The following is a 17,882-nucleotide window of genomic DNA, read 5'->3' on the forward strand; positions in this document are numbered from 1 at the left end:
CTTAAAAGATAGCATCATATTAAGAATTTGTTTGTCTATGTTGGTGGTGATTTGGACTTTCCGTGGCATCAGTAGCTATAGCATCCTTGGTAAATGGGAATTTATGCTGTTGGGCCTATACATAGTGTCTATCTCTGCTAGCATGGCCACTTTTATTCATGTACCCATTTTGTCAGCACTGGGAATGTTAGAAATAGCTGATATAAATTGGCAGAGTCATTTTGTCTGTTTGGTTGTTGGTACATGTATCTTTCATGGTAGATGTTCTCTGACTAGCATTAACATGTGATACATGTGATCACCTTGCCATAACATCAGTCTTTTCTCATACCCCTGACCAGCAGCTGGAACATTTGCCTATATCTATCTGTGTATATTCTAACCTCAGGCCATGTCTTTGTATACATAAGGTAGACAATCAGGTGTGCTGCCTAAAGCTCTGCCCATTGGGAGGGTTTTTCTTTCTTTTATTTTTTTGGCAGCTGGTCAGTACGGGAATCCAAACCCTTGACCTTGGTGTTATAACACCGCTCTATAACCAACCAACCTAACCGGCCAGCCTGGGAGGGTTTTTCTTCACCACTGTCTTTCAGTGCCATGCCCTGAGTGAGGCTGTAGTGTAGCCACTGTCCGTTTTTGGCTTGTACCCTCATATGGCCAAAGGTATATGCTGAGGGAGAGGCAATGGTGCAACAGTGGTGGATGATTTGAGGGTTTGGACTACCTGCTCATGTTTGTGCAGTCTGGTCCTATTTGTGCTTGATCCTGGATGTATCACTTTCAACTTATGATGGATTGTTGCTGAGTCCACCCAGCCTTATGATTTCATATGTTTCACAGAACTCAGGTCTCGATGGGTGATTTTGGATAAATGAGCACTTGGTGTCTCATGGTCAGGTGCTCCATATCTACTAGGGCCCAGTAGCATGCCAAGAGTTGTTTTGCAAAAGGCCTACCACTTTCTACTGCAAATGGAATGGCCTTGTTTTAGAACCTCAGGGGTCTGTGTAGTAATTCTCCCACCGGGGCTTGCCACATAATACCTCTACTACCAAATGGTTTGGTAGGTTGTTTGCATCACCACTTAGATCTGCTAAGTCTTTCCTGTTCTCTCCTACTCTCAAAACTGTCAACTTTTTGTGTCACCCAGTATAAAAATAAAAGCCAAAACTTTAGGTGTTGTGCTTGCCTCTTCTTGATGGGAGTTGCAAGATGGGGTAATTTACTTGGATGCCTTTACTTGAATGGCATGTTTTATCATGCCACTGACTACTGGGCCTCTAAAATTTTTACTGATGTAATGGGTGCCTATATTTTTGTAGTATTTATCTCTCATCCTCTGAATAGCACATGTCTTGTCAAGGCCTCCGTTGTTCTGTCCACCTCTTGCTCATCTAGTCTAGTTAGTAGGATATTAGTATAGTGGATCAGTGTGTGATTTTCTTCAGGAAGTCCAGATGATCCATATCTATTAGGATTGTATTATGCCAGAGGATGGCAAAGTTGACATAGTCCTGTAAATTTGTATCAGTTACATGTGAATGTGAATTGTTTTTTATTCTGTTTTCTGATAGAGATTAAAAAAAAAAAGACCAAACTTATTCCTCCAATCATTGGCTGCCTACTGTGCTCTTAGGGCTGTGCTAATCTGTTATAGCAGAGATGCCACATCTGGCATGTCAGCTGCAATTGCAGCTACTATTAGGTTGAGTTTCCTGTAATGTGCTTCCTTACTCCAGGATTTGTCAGGTTTCCACAGGGACCATACTGTTGAACCTTGCATTCTCTAGGGGTATAATACTAATTTCTGCCATCCTCCCCTCCCCCCCTCATACAATATTGTTTTGTTTTATATTTATTATGGTGGCAGGTGGGGTGGGGCACCTTTAGAGGCTTCCTTCTACCTGGCATTTTCCAGTGTGATAACTCTTATCTCACAGGCCAAGTACTCAAAATGGGGGTTACACAAATTTCCAAGTATGTCCGTCTCAATTTTGCATTCAGGGACCAGGGAAATGGCTTCCAGGAGGGTCCACAGACCCAGGGGACCCACCATGAGCTGAATCTTGGCCAGGACTCCATTTATTTCCTGGTGGTTGTTTTTTTGTTTGTTTTGGTGGCTGGCTAGTATGGGGATCTGAACCCTTGGCCTTGGTGGTGTTAACTTCGTGTTCTCACCAACTGAGTAACCAGCCAGCCCCTATATCCTGGCCTTTATAAGCCCATGATGACACTTCCAGGCTTCAGGTCTCAATGCCAACCAGTCCTCAAAACGTTAGTGTGTTCCCCTTTCCCCAGTTTACAGTTACCTGAGTGAACAGCCATAGGTAGAGCAACTATATAGTTTGCGTGCACAGTACAGCTGGACTGAGAGCAGGCAAGAGGTCCCTGTGGAATTGTCCACCAAAGCACTGTGGCACTGCCAGCCTAGGCAGAGAAGAGATGGGACCAGAGGGCATGGAGTGGGTGGCTAAGAACCCTTTCTGGGGAAATGGTGGGAGGCTAATTGTGTGTGAGCTGAGGCTCCAAGTCCCTAGCACATGCTCCATTTTCCCATCAGACTTTACTTACAGAATTTTTAGATTAAAATTATAGGAATTTCAAGCTGGTAACTGCAGAGTATTAAACTCCAAGTGTAGGGACCTTCTGAACACCAGAATCTATGAGACCTATAGTGTAAAGTTCTCTCAGGGCCACAGCTTTCTCAAGTAATTGTTATACTGTATTTTGGAATTGCAGGTTCCTTTCTCCTGGGTACTTGGCCTACTTCAGTCAGTGGATATAGGGTCTGAAACTTGTTCAAATCCAGAAACTGGGCATGGAATCCTGATTTTTTTTTTTTTTTTTTTTTAAAGATGACCGGTAAGGGGATCTCAACCCTTGGTTTAGTGTTGTCAGCACCACGCTCAGCCAGCGAGCTAACCGGCCATCCCTATATAGGATCCGAACCCGTGGCCTTGGTGTTATCAGCACCGCACTCTACCGAGTGAGCCACGGGCCGGCCTGGAATCCTGATTTTTCATTGGGGTGACCATCCTCAGCATCCTGATCTTTCATCCTTGATTTTTTTTTTTTTTTTTTAATGTTACAAAAAGAGTAGTGCTCTTATTGGCTGCTCGTCTATTTTGCCTCTAGTGACATCATGTTCTATTAACTATCTCCATAAATCTCTGAGTCATGTCCCTTTGCCACTAATATTGCTGGTCATTATGGTAATTGGGTCCACCTGACTTCTAATAGTTAAATATCATGACCCGGTCTCTTCTTTTTTCAGGCTCCTGTTATGGACTTTGCTATCAGCAAGCTTAGTTTTGTAACCTCTCTTATGGAGGAAGACAACTATTAAACTTCTTAATGATGCTGACGCCTCCTCATCATTTCTTATGGCACATTTCTTATGGCATTCTCCTGTTTTTTCCAAGGAACATAATTATTTGATGAGTTTTCTGACCAGATATAATACATCCACTTTAGCATGCCTACTTCCCTGAGGCTTTTAATCCCTTCCTCCGCTGTCTGCCACTTAAATTTTGCATTGCCGGCCGAGCCCATGGCGCACTTGGGAGAGTGCGGCACTGGGAGCGCAACGACGCCCCTGCCGCGGGTTCGGATCCTATATAGGAATGGCCGGTGCACTCACTGGCTGAGTGCCGGTCACGAAAAAAAGACAAAAAAAAAATTTTGCATTGCAACTTTACTTAGCATAGGCCATCACTTTTCCAGCTTCTAAGCACCATCCCAGTGGTGAGTTCACACTGTATCCTGGGGTTTTGGCCAGGGTGTTAAGTTCCATATCTCTAAAGAATGGTTGATAACCTTTCCCTTTTCTATCTTATGTTCTGGTCCTCATGTTCAGAAACCCTCAGTAAATAGTCATATGTGTACTCCTCTGGCCCCTACCAGTACATGCTGGCCTTCCTGACTTTATCAGGCCCAGCACATCTGGGCTGGATTATGCTGTGACCTACTACAAGTTAAAGACCTATTAGCTAGGAAGCATGGTAGTTAGTTAGTAGGTATGCTGGCAGCAGCAGATCCTGACGGGACATAGTTGTTTTGGGAGTTGGGTGGGGAGGCCTCTGAATTATCTTCAAGCAAGAGGAGAGCACTAGCTCTTAAAGGGAGGGTGGGCTGCTTTTGCAATTTCAGGGGGTTTAAGAGATATCAGGGCATTTGAGATTTTGGAGGGGTCTCAACTCATATGTCTGCATCCCATGTTTTAGGGTCTTATTCTTTCCCAGTCAAGGCCCTGACATTGGTATAACATGCTCCTTTGATTGAGAACTAACCTTTGGAGCTGGGCTACACAGACAATTGACTCCTGGGCCTGGCCTTCAGCTTTTTGTGTCCTCCTGTTGTAACAGAAAAAGCCTTTTTTGGGCTGGCCAGTTAGCTCAGTTAGTTAGAATGCCAAGTGCTGACAAGGTCAAGGGTTCAGATCCCCTTACTGGCCAGCTGCCACCAAAAAAAAAAAAAAAAGAAAAAGAAAAGAAAAACCCTTTTTTGTAAGTTACCCAAGGAGCCCTTGTGGCTTTCACATTTGGCTTTAAATTGACTGTTAGTCACTTTCATCTTTTTGTTTCTTTTTTTACAGCAATAGCTTTTCAATTTCATTGTCATTTTAGTTACTGTTTTCTCCTTAGTCTTCAAGTGCCTGATACAGCTAATCAACTAGTGCATTCTCTTCCACACTAGACCATCACTATTCACCACTGGCAAAAGTCTAAGAATTAGGGGCCGAGCCCGTGGCGCACTTGGTAGAGTGCTGCGCTGGCAGCGCCGCGACGCTTTCGCCGCGGGTTCGGATCCTATATAGGACTGACCGGTGCACTCACTGGCTGAGTGCCGGTCACGAAAAAACGACAAAAAAAAAAAAAAAAGTCTAAGAATTAGACCAGAATCTTGTGCCAAGTATTACACCAACCACCAATGATGGGATCCTCATTGCCATCTAGTTAGCTCGTGATTCAACTTTAGAACCCCATTTAATTCCCAGTTTTCTCTGATCATTTCTGGGACTAACCATCAGTAGGTTGTGTACTCTGAAAAGGAGGCTCAGAATTGGAGTTAAGTATTCAGAATGTTTATTAGGGAATGCTCTTTGAATCAAAACCATGGGAGGAATAGAAAGCTGGATCGGGCAGATTTGACCCATGTCTTGATTGGGGTGAAGAAGGCTGGATATCTATACTTAGTCAAATTCCCTTCAAAACATTTTTTTGTTTTATTTTCATACTTGAATGTTCTAAACTTATAGCTCTCTGAACCATCCTCCTGTATCTAAAATAACTTCCACTTTCCTTAGGCAAAACCAATTTCCTCCCTCAAAGATGTCCCTCAGACATTCCATAGTTTATTGATTGCATTGCGTTTCCTTGAAAGCTGGAACTACTCTTAACCACTGTTATTCTGTAGTAAATTAGGGACATACTTTAAGATCAAAATTAATTCTTAGTTAAATTGGATGTTTGTATTTCAGTTATTTTTCTTGGAGAAAAATGTAAAAGATGAAATTTTATGTACTCTAAGATTAAATGGAAATATTGAAATTGATCAACTTTTGTACCACAAAGCTAATTAAAATTAAAGAGTAACAAAACTGAAAAAAAAAAGCCATGTCCCTCATATCCTTTCTCAGGTGTTTATACGAGTTTGTTTTTGGGTTTTTTTGGTGGGTCTTTTTTATCATTTAAAAAATTTTTTTCACTAAATATAAATAAAATCAATCAGAATAAGTATTAATACTCTTACAAAATTAGAGATACAAAGAACATATAGAGCTGGCCAGTTAGCTCAATTGGTCAGAGCACAGTGTTGACAACACCAAGGTCGAGGGTTCAGATACCCATACCAGACAGCCACCGAAAAGAAACAAACATATTAAGGCAGGAAAATATAATAATTAGATTAATTTACAACAGTCTAAAAGCTAGAGTTTGGGGTCATCTACATTGGAAAATGAACTGATTTCAACATTAAAATTTTCTTTACTATCCTAAAGACCAAATTCATAAAGAGTTCGCTTATCCATGAAGATCTCACTGTTCTACTTTATAAAATGAGCATAATAAGAGTACCATCATGATACAGTTGAAATAAGAATTAAGTTTGAACCTAAATATATAGTAAGTATTTAACAAATGTTCTCTGTTGTTACTATTATCTGTCTTTCTTGGGCACAACTCTACCCTCAGTGCCTGGCAATTCTTGTTCCTCTCATGTCTTTTTTTCTTTTTAAAGATGACCGGTAAGGGGATCTTAACCCTTGAATTGGTGTTGTCAGCACCACGCTCTCCCAAGTGAGCCGCAGGCCGGCCCTCTAGTTCCTCTCATGGGAGGAGCTTGATAAAGGCAAAGTATTATTTTTTCCAGGAGTATGCTAATGGAGAATTATCAATGTAATTTTGGGTTTTTGTCTGTTTTTTAAAATGTAATTTTATCAGTATTATTTTTTACATTCTAGGATGTTGTTGCAGAGCAGTTGGGAGGGAGGGGGAGAGGGGAAAGGGGAAGGAAATGGGATGGAAGAAGGAGGAAGGAGGAGGGGTGGGATTGAGGCCTGTGGCACCCCCCTCATTCCCACAGGGAAGACAGGGGGGCTTCCAGTAGTGGCTTGGTCATTGCTGGGCTGGGTGCAGATGTCAGAGGGATGTGGCAAAAGCCCTCACCCCCTACCATCCCAGATCGGGAACCTAGGGCCCTTCTTGCTGTGGCTTGATGGTCATTGCTGGGGTGGTTGCATGTGTGTGTGGGGGTGTGGCTGAGGCCCTTTGCCCCCCACTGCCCCGGCTCTCCCTTTCTTCGGTGACTTGGTGGTCCCCACTGGGCTGGCTGTGGGTGTTGGGGGGCACGGCCAAGGCCCTTGGCCCCCCCCACCGCTCCAGCTTGGGAGAGCCCATGGTGCTTCCTGCAGCAGCTCGGTGGTCACTGCTGGGCTGGCTGCTGGTGTTGGGGGTAGTGCCTGAGGCCCTCCGCACCCCACTGACCCACCTAGGGAGAGCCCGCAACACTTCCTGTGGCAGCTGGGTGGTCACTGCTGGGCTGGCTGTGGGCGTTGGGGGGTGTGGCCCTTGTCCCCCACCCTCGGGATTGGTTGCGGGTGTGGGGGGGCATGGCTAAGGCCTCCAGCCCTCCCCCCTTTCTGGGTTGGTAGCCCAGGGGACTTCCAGTCCTTCTAGGTGTTATAGGTGTTCTTTGGTGAAATGAGACCTTTACTAGTTAATACGAAACTTTGTCTCTGGTTGCGGGAACTTTGTTTTTTCTTTCAGTTCTGTGTTGGATTATTTGCTGATCCTACCACGTAAACTCTGTGCTGGAACTAATTTGTAGTCCTTTGCTTACTTCTAAAAAGGGGGAACTTCCTGTGGGGACCAGTACTTGAGCTGTGTAGTTTAAATTGCTGCTTTGCTGCTGATTCCCTAGGGAAGGCTTTTTGTGCAGCTCAGGTTTTAATGGTTGACTTTATAGGTACTTTCGGCTCTGGAGAGATCCGGTGCACCTGGGTTGTGTAGACACTCTGGTCTGGGCCTGAGTCTTTTCATCAAACTGCACCCTGTGCAATTCCTGACCAGTCTCCTCTGAGTGGTCCTACGCTGATTGAGGGGCAGATCAGCTGTCCTTGCTGTGCCCCAGTGTTCCCCCAGTGGGTCCTTCTCCCACACCGCCCGTGCTACAAACACTTCCCATGGGACAGGCTGTGCGCAGGTCCCTTGCAATGACTCACCGGTTTCTAAGTGGCTCCTTTTTTTCAGTTGTTGTGGCTCTTCACTCCTATGTGGGTCCACAGGAACCCTGTTAGTGGTCTTGCAGGCCTGGGGGCCACCAAGGCCCTCTTCTCCCCTGCCACCTCCAAGCAACTTTATCCGAAGGGCACAGTTGTGACTATTGCTGGCTCCTGCTCTGTACTCTCACCAGCTCCAGCCTGGACACGGCTGGGGCTTGAAATGGTCAGAGCAGTCCTTTCTTTCTCTCATTGTGGCTTCTACTGCCTTCGTGCACTCCATAGGTCTCTCCTCCTCTTCCCCTGAGCTCTAGTGGCCCCAGCTTGGCTGTCCTTGCTTTTTTTTTTTTTTTTTTTTTTTTTAAAGATCCCCTGGTAAGGGGATCTTAACCCTTGTCTTGGTGTTGTCAGCACCACACTCAGCGAGTGAGCGAACCGGCCATCCCTATATAGGATCCGAACCCGTGGCCTTGGTGTTATCAGTACCACACTCTCCCGAGTGAGCCACAGGCCGGGCCTGTCCTTGCTTTTTTATAGTTGAAAATTGATTGATTTGTCGGAGAGAATGATGCTGGGGACTATCTGTTCCACCATCTTGACTGGAAGTCTGTTTTTGTTTTACATAAAAACTTGCCCTTTTCCTTATATTCTGGTAAATTTAAGATGCAGATTGGAAAGGGAACTTATTTGAGGAAACTGAGAATGATATATTTTTTAAATGAAAATTAGTTGTAGAAGTTCACGATATTTTAGTATTATATATCTATCTCAACTCCCTTAAAATAACTCCCAGTCGGCAATGTTTTCGTTTAATGAGTTATATGTTCGTTTCTGTAATGTTCCAGTTTTAAATTATAATCAGTGTTACTGAATTGGGCTTATTTTTTAAAAAAACATAAAAGGTGATGGATTTTACATTTTCGGTATATATCATTTACCTTTTTCTCTTTTTAGAAACTATAACCCACCTCCCTAAACTGGTTAATGGTGATATGGAAGATCCATTTGGTGAGTACCGCCTCCATTTTACTTAGTTAATGATATTTGTGTTTTAACTTCATTTCTGAAAATCAAAACTTTAATAAGTTTTGATAGTAAATTAATTTTTTTTTCATATTCATTATGCTACTCTCTAGAATAATGGTTCTCAAACTTTTTGCTTTCAGGATCCTTTTATACTCAAATATAACTGAGGGCATAACGAGCTTTTGTTTGTATGACATATCTATTGATATTTACTGTATGACGGTACTTCAAGAAGTTTGTGGAAAAATAGAATTAAAAGATTATATAAATCTTCACATGTACATTTTTAAAAACATATTTAAGTTAATTAATTAATTTGTTTATTTATTAGTGGCTGGCCAATACAGGGATCAAACCCTGGACCTTGGTGTTATCAGCACCACACTCTAACCAACTGAACTAACCAGCCAGCCCCTCCATTAAACCTGAGAAATTTAAAATATACTAATTCATTTAAAAATAATATTAATAAGTCCACTATTTATTACATAAACAACATTTTTAAATGAAAAATAGTGCCCAGAATAAACAAAGAAAAATTAGTGAGAAGAGTGGTATTGTTTTACATTTTTGCAAATCTCTAACATTTGCTTTAATAGAAGACAGCTAGATTCACATATCTGCTTCTACATTCAGTCTGGTGTGTTATCAAATACCATATAGACTCTGGAAAATTAACTGTACAGTTAGGAGATAATGAGAGAAAAAAGGCAAATAACAAGGGCTGGCCTGTGGCTCACTTGGGAGAGTGTGGTGCTGATAACACCAAGGCCATGGGTTCGGATCCCTATATAGGGATGGCTGGTTAGCTCACTTCAGAGAGTGTGGTGCTGACAACACCAAGTCAAGGGTTAAGATCCCCTTACTGGTCATCTTTTTAAAAAAAAAAACAAAAAAGGCAAATAACTATTATAAAAAATAATACTAAAAAAAAAAACGTGCTAACCTTACAGGCCTCCTAAAAGAGTATTGGAGATCCCCAGGGGTCCCTAGGCCATGTGTTGAGAACTGCTGCTCTAGAATATTAGTTACCTCTAATAAAACCATTTAGCAAGTTAAATTGAGAAATTTAAAGTTCTCTATTTTGATCAATCAGTAACTTATGTATACTTCTCTTTGGCTGGAAATTTAGTTTTGCTAATTTTTCAGAAACAAGTGTGCCTTGTAGTGCTTCATTAGTAGTTGGTCAATGAAAGATTACACAGAAGTAATCATACTAGCAGGGATGTGTAATATTTCTAATTAAGTTTTGCCCATATGTCATATTTCATCTAGCAACATGAGTAAGGGAATATAAATGTAGATTTGCAAAGGTTTAATATCTGCCTTTGTGACTGTAAACAGTCAGTTACTGTGTGTTGAACTCTATTTTCCTATTGACTTTTATTTCAAAGTGAGAGATGCATCTTGGGATATCAGATTTTTCTTTTTTTTCTTTTTTTAAAAAAAGATGACTGGTAAGGGGATCTTAACCGTTGGCTTGGTGTTGTCAGCCCATACTCAGCCATTGAGCCAACCAGCCATCCCTATGTAAGATCCGAACCCTTGGCCTTGGTGTTATCAGCACCGCACTCTCCGAAGTGAGCCACGGGCCGGCCCAGATATCAGATTTTTCAAGTTAAGAAGTACTTTCCATTTAAAAATATTCATCAGCAAAAAAAAAAAAAAGGAATCAAGACAGTTTTACTTGATTAACCTCAAGGCATGCTGGAGGAAGCATTTGATTCAAGCATTTTCTGATTCTTCACTGCTTCAGACTCAGCAGTGAAGTCTTCCCAAATCCCTTTTTATGCCAGTGCAACTTGAAGAAGTATAGTAAAAATCTTACCAAGTTTATATTCTGCTCTTGTCCAGTTACCGATTGATAACTGAGGTTAGGCTCTTTGACAGCTCTGATAATTAATTTTTGTCTTGCTTTGAGAAGACTGCTATTGAAAACCTTGCAAGATCAGAATTTCTCCTTTGATTATAATGAAACTAGATGACTTCTTTAGGACCTTGACTTTTTTTTCCCAGAAGGATACTTTACAGGATTACTAGTTCATCAATGAGATCCTTAGTTTGAACACTAGAGGGCAGTAAGTACTTTATTCATAAATTTGTAATTTCATTACCAAGTTATTTCTTGAGAGGATTATTTGTGAAGAATTAGGTAAATCAAGTTGTTTTTAGTAGCCTGGTGACAGATTCTAAAGAACATGTCCATATGATAAATTAGAGTAATGCATGAAAACTCCAAAGGTCTTTACTGGAAACTTAAGTTTTCTCTCCAAGTTACCTCCTTTCCTCATCCAACTTAAGTATAACTTAAAGTTTAATATAATCTAATTAATTAAATTTATTAAACTAATTAAATTCAACTGAAATTAAATTTAAATACACTTTAAATTTACTAGAGAATATCAAAATGGGTGAAATGTGCTTTTGATGTTGGGTTTTTTGGGTTTTTTTGTTTTTTTTTGTTTGTTTGTTTTTTGGTGGCTGGCCCATATGGGGATCTAAACTCTTGACCTTCATGTTATAACACCAAGCTCTAACCAGCTGAGCTAACTGGCCAGCCTCCTACTCTTGATTGTTTACTTAGAGAGGCAAGAGTATGGGTCTGTGTTAGTGGGAGGATTTTTTCTCTTACACTTATTAAATTTTGGGATTTGTAAATTAACATTTAAATTTGTAATGTGGATTTTAGAGAAAAACAGTAATGATTCAAGAAAAGAAAAGAAAAAGTATAAGAAAAAAAGAAAAACAAAAGAAATGATTCATAGTTATATTTAACAATCAGCCTCCTTTTCTGTCTTCATTCTTCCTTTAAATGTTATACTGATTTTTTCTTAGTTATTTACAAAACATACATATGGTAACAGTTTGGTGTACTCAATGCCCATTTGACAAAGAAAAGAATTCTGAATGTAAAATGAGTTTGTTTCTAAGAAGATGAAGCCCCTATAAGATGGAGCGAGGGGCTGGCCAGTTACCTGGTTGGTTAGAGCATGGTGCTGATAACACCAAGGTCGAGGGTTCCGTCTGTGTATTGGCCAGTCACCGGAGGAAAAAAAAAATGGAGTGAGAATTTTGTTATAATCAAGTTAGCTAACAGTTATATAGATATATTGAAAAAGAATTATTTGTAGTATTCTGAAAATAAAAGTAGCAAGGGATTTTTATCCATCAAGTTCCAGTGGGTAAGATCTAAGGCCTCTAGAGCCTTTCCTACATGAACAGATTCTTACTCATTTCATTATGTAATATTTAAAAATCATTTTTGTTAATACCAGTATTGGTCTCATCAGAAAAGTCTTTAAATATTGGTATGCTGTCAAACTCACTGTAGATATAGATTTTCCAAAATTCTAATTTTCACTTGAAAACTTGAGTTATATCATTGGCAACAAATACTGTCAGTTTTCTTTGTTAGTGACAGGCTTACTTTTGAGAAAATGTCTGTCAAATATCAAAGCTTGAATAATGTAGTTTGTCATTCATTATTTTAAATAAAAATGGTATTTCATGAAGAAAACTGGCTAGTGCAGCTTGCAATGCAATCATACTAGTGCCTTTTCTGGAGATAACCATCATACTTAAGTATACAAACATGATTCATACATACTTTTTGTGTTATCACACAAAATAATAAAAAGACATGTATGGAAGGGTTGAGATTTATTAAAACTAATAATCTTTATTGCTTCACTAAGACATTCTTTTTTTTTTTTTTTTGGCCGCTCTAATCAACTGAGCTAACCATAACCAGCCAGCTCCTATCAAGGACATTCTTAAATGAAAATTGGTTTTATTTTTGGGCTAGCCAGTTAGCTCACTTGCTTAGAGCGTGGTACTGATAACACCAAAGTCAACACTTGGAATCCCTATTCTGGCCAACTGCCAAAAAAAAAGTTTTATTTTTAACTTAATAGTATAGTTGTGAAGAATACAATGACTCCTCCTACAGTTTGATGCTGCTGCTTTGATTTGTGTTAAGGTGCCAGCAGTTTTCCTCACCATTGCTTTTGTACCACAAGTGCAAGTATCAACACAGTGAAAAAGGCAATTTGCAGTATTTTTATTTATTTAGTTTTACCTCTTGGACTCCTGAAAGGATATCAGGGATCCCCAGAGATCAAGGCACCATACTTGCTTCAGTTTTCTGGAGTTCACAGAGCCCCTTCTGTGGAAGTCATGGGCAAAGTCAGGACTTAGTACTGGAAGTTGCATTGGGCAGGGTTCCAGTATGGACCAGGTCTTGGACATTTGGCAGAAATATGGTCAGAGGGAGTGAGCAGCTTTGGTTTCTCCTAAGTTGACCATACAACTTTCAAGAGTCAGTTAAAGAACACTTCTGTGGGATGAAATGAGTGTACTGAGCTCATTAGGCTGCCAAGTATGTTGAAAGAAGAAATTCATCAGCATTCAGTCAAGACAAGCTGAGGTCCAGGCTCATCTGGGCACTATATTCTTAACTCTAAAAAGAGGATAAATGGCAGCAGAGATCTTGAGTCACGTTGCTCCAATCTAGACAGGTGGTCCTCTATGTGCAGTACACAGCTGTTATCCCGGGATATCTCTTCTCGCTTCTCCTGGCAACTCTGCTGCTCTCCTGTGTTGGCTCTTTTGTTTCCTAAATCCTGTGTCTTCCTCTTTCTTGATTGCTAGTAGCATCTTGATCTTGGACCTCCATAGTTCTCTAATTTTCATCTCTTTTTCCTTTAGCTCTATTTCCTGGAAGATTTATTCAATTTTATTTTCTACTTCTATTAAGTTTTTCTTTTCTACTATTATGTTTTTAATCTCCAGGAAGTTTTAAAAAATTCTCTGGATGTTTCTTTTCATAATATCCTTTCATTTTTTCAACAAATTTTCTTTGCCCTGCATAGTCTTTTTCCATAAAGTTGTTTCCTCTGTTTGCTTCAGTCTCTTTTATGTTAGGGCTTTTCTCTTATGTCTAGTAATAATTAGCTGTCTGCTTATGATTAAGAGTAGGAGACTATATAGCCAATTAGAAGCTTTAAATATGTAGGCTGGTTGCCTTTGGACTTTACATGTACAGTGAGCTTCTTGGCCTTATTGTTGAGGAACATTCCCATTTCAGTATCAGGACCCAAGGGGCAGAGTCTTCCCATTCCTATTTGGACAATAACAGATGAAGAAGACTGGATAGAGGTTACAGCATTCAGCATCAATTATGCATGTGTTCACTTAATTTCCTTCCAGATTTACTGCTGTATCACCACCATCAACTGCCTTTTGTGTCTCCTAGTTCAGAGACCATTTGTTTTCTCCCTTTCAGAAAACAGACCTGCAGAATTTTACAAAGGTTGATGTGAGGCAGATATTTGAGGTTATGAAGTGGGAAAAGTGATAGCAGAATCCAACATTTTTTATCCTGATTCTCTTTATTTTAGGTCCCTTCCCTTTCTTCTCATTTCAAAGGGACCTGGATAAAATACAGTGAAGGTATTACTTATTAACCTATATTGGCATACGCTGCAAGTTAAAAGAAAAATGTAATGGCTATACTGTACACAAGTACTGGGTGAAGAAAGGGTCTAGAGAGGATGTGCACACAACTTATGCTACTGTGATGCTTCACGCCCCCACTGCTTTTAAAAATGGCTCATTCCTGCTTCTCCTTTCTTCCTTCTGAACTGTTTATGGGTTAACAGCCATTCTCCCCACAGCATGCAAGAGGAAAAGGAACTGAGACCCTGACATATCGTTTGTTAAAAAGTGCTGAATTAAAGATTTTGAGAGGCTGGCCTGTGGCTCACTTGGGAGAGTGTGGTGCTGGTAACACTGGGGCCACAGGTTTGGATCCCTATATAGGGATGGCCAGTTAGCTCACTTTGGAGAATGTGGTGCTGACAACACCAAGTCAAGGGTTAAGATTCTCTTACCGGCCGAGCCCGTGGCGCACTCGGTAGAGTGCTGCGCTGGGAGCGTGGTGACACTCCCGCCGCGGGTTCAGATCCTATATAGGAATGACCGGTGCACTCACTGGCTGAGTGTCGGTCACGAAAAAAACGACAAAAAAAAAAAAAAAAAAAAAAATTCTCTTACCGGTCATCTTTTAAAAAAGAGAGATTTTGGGGGCAGGCTGGTTATCTTGTTAGGTTAGAGTGCAGCCTCATAACATCAAAGTCATGGTTAGGTTCCCTGTACTGGCCAGCCGCCAAAAAAAACCAACAACAAAAAAGATTTTTTGGATGAAGGAAGATTTGTATACTAATTACCTTCCCAAAATGTTTTAAAACATCTGACTACTTTTAAAGTTTTCTATATACCCTCCCTTCTACAGATGTGAAGACAGTTTTTTGGAAATATTTTTTGGGTGTGTGTTTGAAATAATTATTTAATGAGATATAGATTATTAATGTGAATTATAAACTTAAAGCTAGGTTCCCTGCACCAGCCAGCTGCCAAACAAAAACAAAAACAAACAAAAAAATAAACTTAAAGCTAGTTGCAAAAGCTTTATTCATATGCATGGTATTCTGGGAACAGATTTACAACGTAATGTCTCCTTTTGATTAGAATTTGTTTCATATAGGAAATAAGAGAAGTAGTTTGTTAAGGTAGTAAATAGAATTAATTATTTCCTAAACAAATAAAGTCAATTATTGTCTTCTTACTCTGTATCTGAATTTATAAATCACTATGGTATGATGGGGTTTTTCCTAACTGTGAAGGAGCCATGCCCAAAGCTAATGCACTTCACTTCAAAGTTCATGGGAAAAAATGTTGTGATATTATGTTGTTACCACTTGAAGCTTAAAATATGTCAATAACACAGTCCTTCCCTCCCTCCTCTTTAAGAATGAAGGACAAAATGCAAACTTAATTAGTTTTGAGATCCTTAGGGTGTAGGAGATAAATTCCTCTGGGATTACATGATTCCAAAAATGATACTAGACCCATTTTTTCCCTTGTGGTTTTGATTAGGAACTTAATTTAGCATTATTATAAGTGTATCTAAAATATCCTCTGTCAGAGCTGGCTGCTTGGGAGAGCATAGTGCTGGTAACATCAAGGTCAAGGGTTTGAATCCCTGGACTGGTCATCCATCCAAAATAAATATATCTTCTGTCACCTTATTTCTTGATAAGGGTATAAATTTATGGAGGGCAGCGTCTTTTTTACTGTTACATCACAGTGCCCAACAGTAAGCACACAATATATATTTGTATGTATTTCTTCCATACATAAGTTTTCTGAATAAGAGAATTACTAGTCTTAAGGGAAATAGAGTGAAGACTCCAGTTTCTGTGAACTTGAATGACAGATATCATGTAATTATTCCTTCTGTTGGCATAAAAGATGAGCTATAGTAGTAATAATGCAAGCCTGAAAGGTAGTTTGAACTATCTCCTATATCCTATCACCACTTTTCATTACTTCTGAGTACTACTTTACTCCTAGAAAATCATAGCAAGTGTGATAGTTTGACTAAATGTGCAGATTTGTTTCCATCTTCATTTATTTCTTCATACTGAGCCCTTATCAATTGTGTTATGCACCCTGCATAGGCAATGATATATGTTATACAGAAGTTTTCTCCCAGCCTGTGGCTTGTCTTCTCATTTTCTTACTAGCAGAATTTTTTTTTTTTTTTTAAAGGTGACAGGTAAGGGGATCTTAACCCTTGACTTGGTGTTGTCAGCACCACGCTCCCAAGTGAGCTAACCGGCCATCCCTATGTAGGGATCCATACCCATGGCCTTGGTATTATCAACACCACACTCTCCCAAGTGAGCCATGGGCTGGCCCCTAGCAGAAGTTTTTAATTTAATGAAATCCAATTTGATCAATTTTTCTTTTATTTTTCATGCTTTTTGTGTTCTAAGAAATCTTTGCTTAATCTAGGGTCACAAAGATTTTCCTCTTGTTTTCTTCAAGATCTTTAGGTTTAGCTTTTACATTTAGGTCAATGATTCTCTCTTAGTTAATTTTTGGATATGGTACAAAGTTGAAAATATTCTCTTTCGTCGACTGAATTTGGGCACTTTTGTTGAATTCTTAATGAAATGGGTAATTTCCTTGGAAAATTTAATTTACCAAGTGACTCAAGAAATAAAAATTCCATATAGACTAATGTTAAAATGTACGTAGGCCCACTGTGTTTGGGCAGTTTAATTCATATTGAAGGAACAGATATTTATAATGTTATACCAATCATAATAGAGCAGAGGAAAATATAATATACACCTTCATTTTATAAAGTTAGTAAAATCTTAATAAGATAACTAAAAGCTGACAAAGATAGTATAAAAATATATTTGTCCTATCCCACTTAATGAATACAGTTGTAGAAAGTTTATATTAAATCTAAGAAATCATTATTATATTTTTTCTGATTACAAAAACAATACATATTTCTTCCAGGAAAATTAGAAAATATGGCATAAAGAAGAGAATTTTAAATCATACTTGATCTTTTGACCCAGTGGTAACTACTACTAATATATATATATATATTTTTTAATTAATTAATTATTTTTTTAAAGATGACCAGTAAGGGGATCTTAACCCTTGACTTGGTGTTGTCAGCACCAGGCTCACCCAGTGAGCAAACCAGCCATCCCTATATGGGATCCGAACCCGCGGCCTTGGTGTTATCAGCACTGCACTCTCCCAAGTGAGCCACAGGCCGTCCCCTCCCCCCCACCTTTTTAAAAAAAATTTTTGATGGTTGACTGGTGTGGGGAACCGAATAATAACATTTTTATATATCTACTTCCATGATTTTTTTCTAGGGCAATTATCTACGTAGTTACATTTTTAACATGCTGTTTTATAAATTTCTTCCTATTTGATAATGTCAGATCTATAAATGTGTTAAAACAATATGACCAAGAGGATTTCTTTCAGTATTTAAGAATATTGTGTTTAGGAATCTATAAATAGTAACACATTATTACATAAATAGGTCAAAAACTAAGAGGAAAATGATATGTTCATCTTTGTAGATGACAAAAATTTTTTATAAAATTCATTTATTCTAGTGAAAAGCTTTAATTACCTTAGGAATAGGATAATTTATTTTTATTCTTTCTTAAATATTTAAATAATAATGACACCTACATTTCTACCGAATTGACTTAAAAATTGATAACATTAAGACACATTTTATAAAATAAAACTT

The 17,882-nt window shown here is 39.3% G+C and overlaps 1 protein-coding gene across 7 annotated transcripts in view; it reads left to right on the forward strand.

Moving 5' to 3' along the window:
- PHACTR4 (phosphatase and actin regulator 4) overlaps positions 1–17,882 on the forward strand; it is a 108,335-nt gene that overhangs the window by 33,582 nt on the left and 56,871 nt on the right. For 6 of the 7 annotated variants that reach the window (XM_063106309.1, XM_063106317.1, XM_063106310.1 and 3 more), the window contains exon 2: positions 8,675–8,728. In XM_063106309.1, the coding sequence (XP_062962379.1) occupies positions 8,705–8,728 (24 nt within the window). In that variant the 5' untranslated portion in view covers positions 8,675–8,704. Of the gene's footprint in view, positions 1–8,674; positions 8,729–14,169; positions 14,198–17,882 lie in introns of those variants that run through there. The other variant, XM_063106316.1, reaches the window with a different exon arrangement.

Source organism: Cynocephalus volans, chromosome 8 (assembly GCF_027409185.1).
Source record: "Cynocephalus volans isolate mCynVol1 chromosome 8, mCynVol1.pri, whole genome shotgun sequence".
In the NCBI taxonomy this organism is placed as follows: domain Eukaryota; kingdom Metazoa; phylum Chordata; class Mammalia; order Dermoptera; family Cynocephalidae; genus Cynocephalus; species Cynocephalus volans.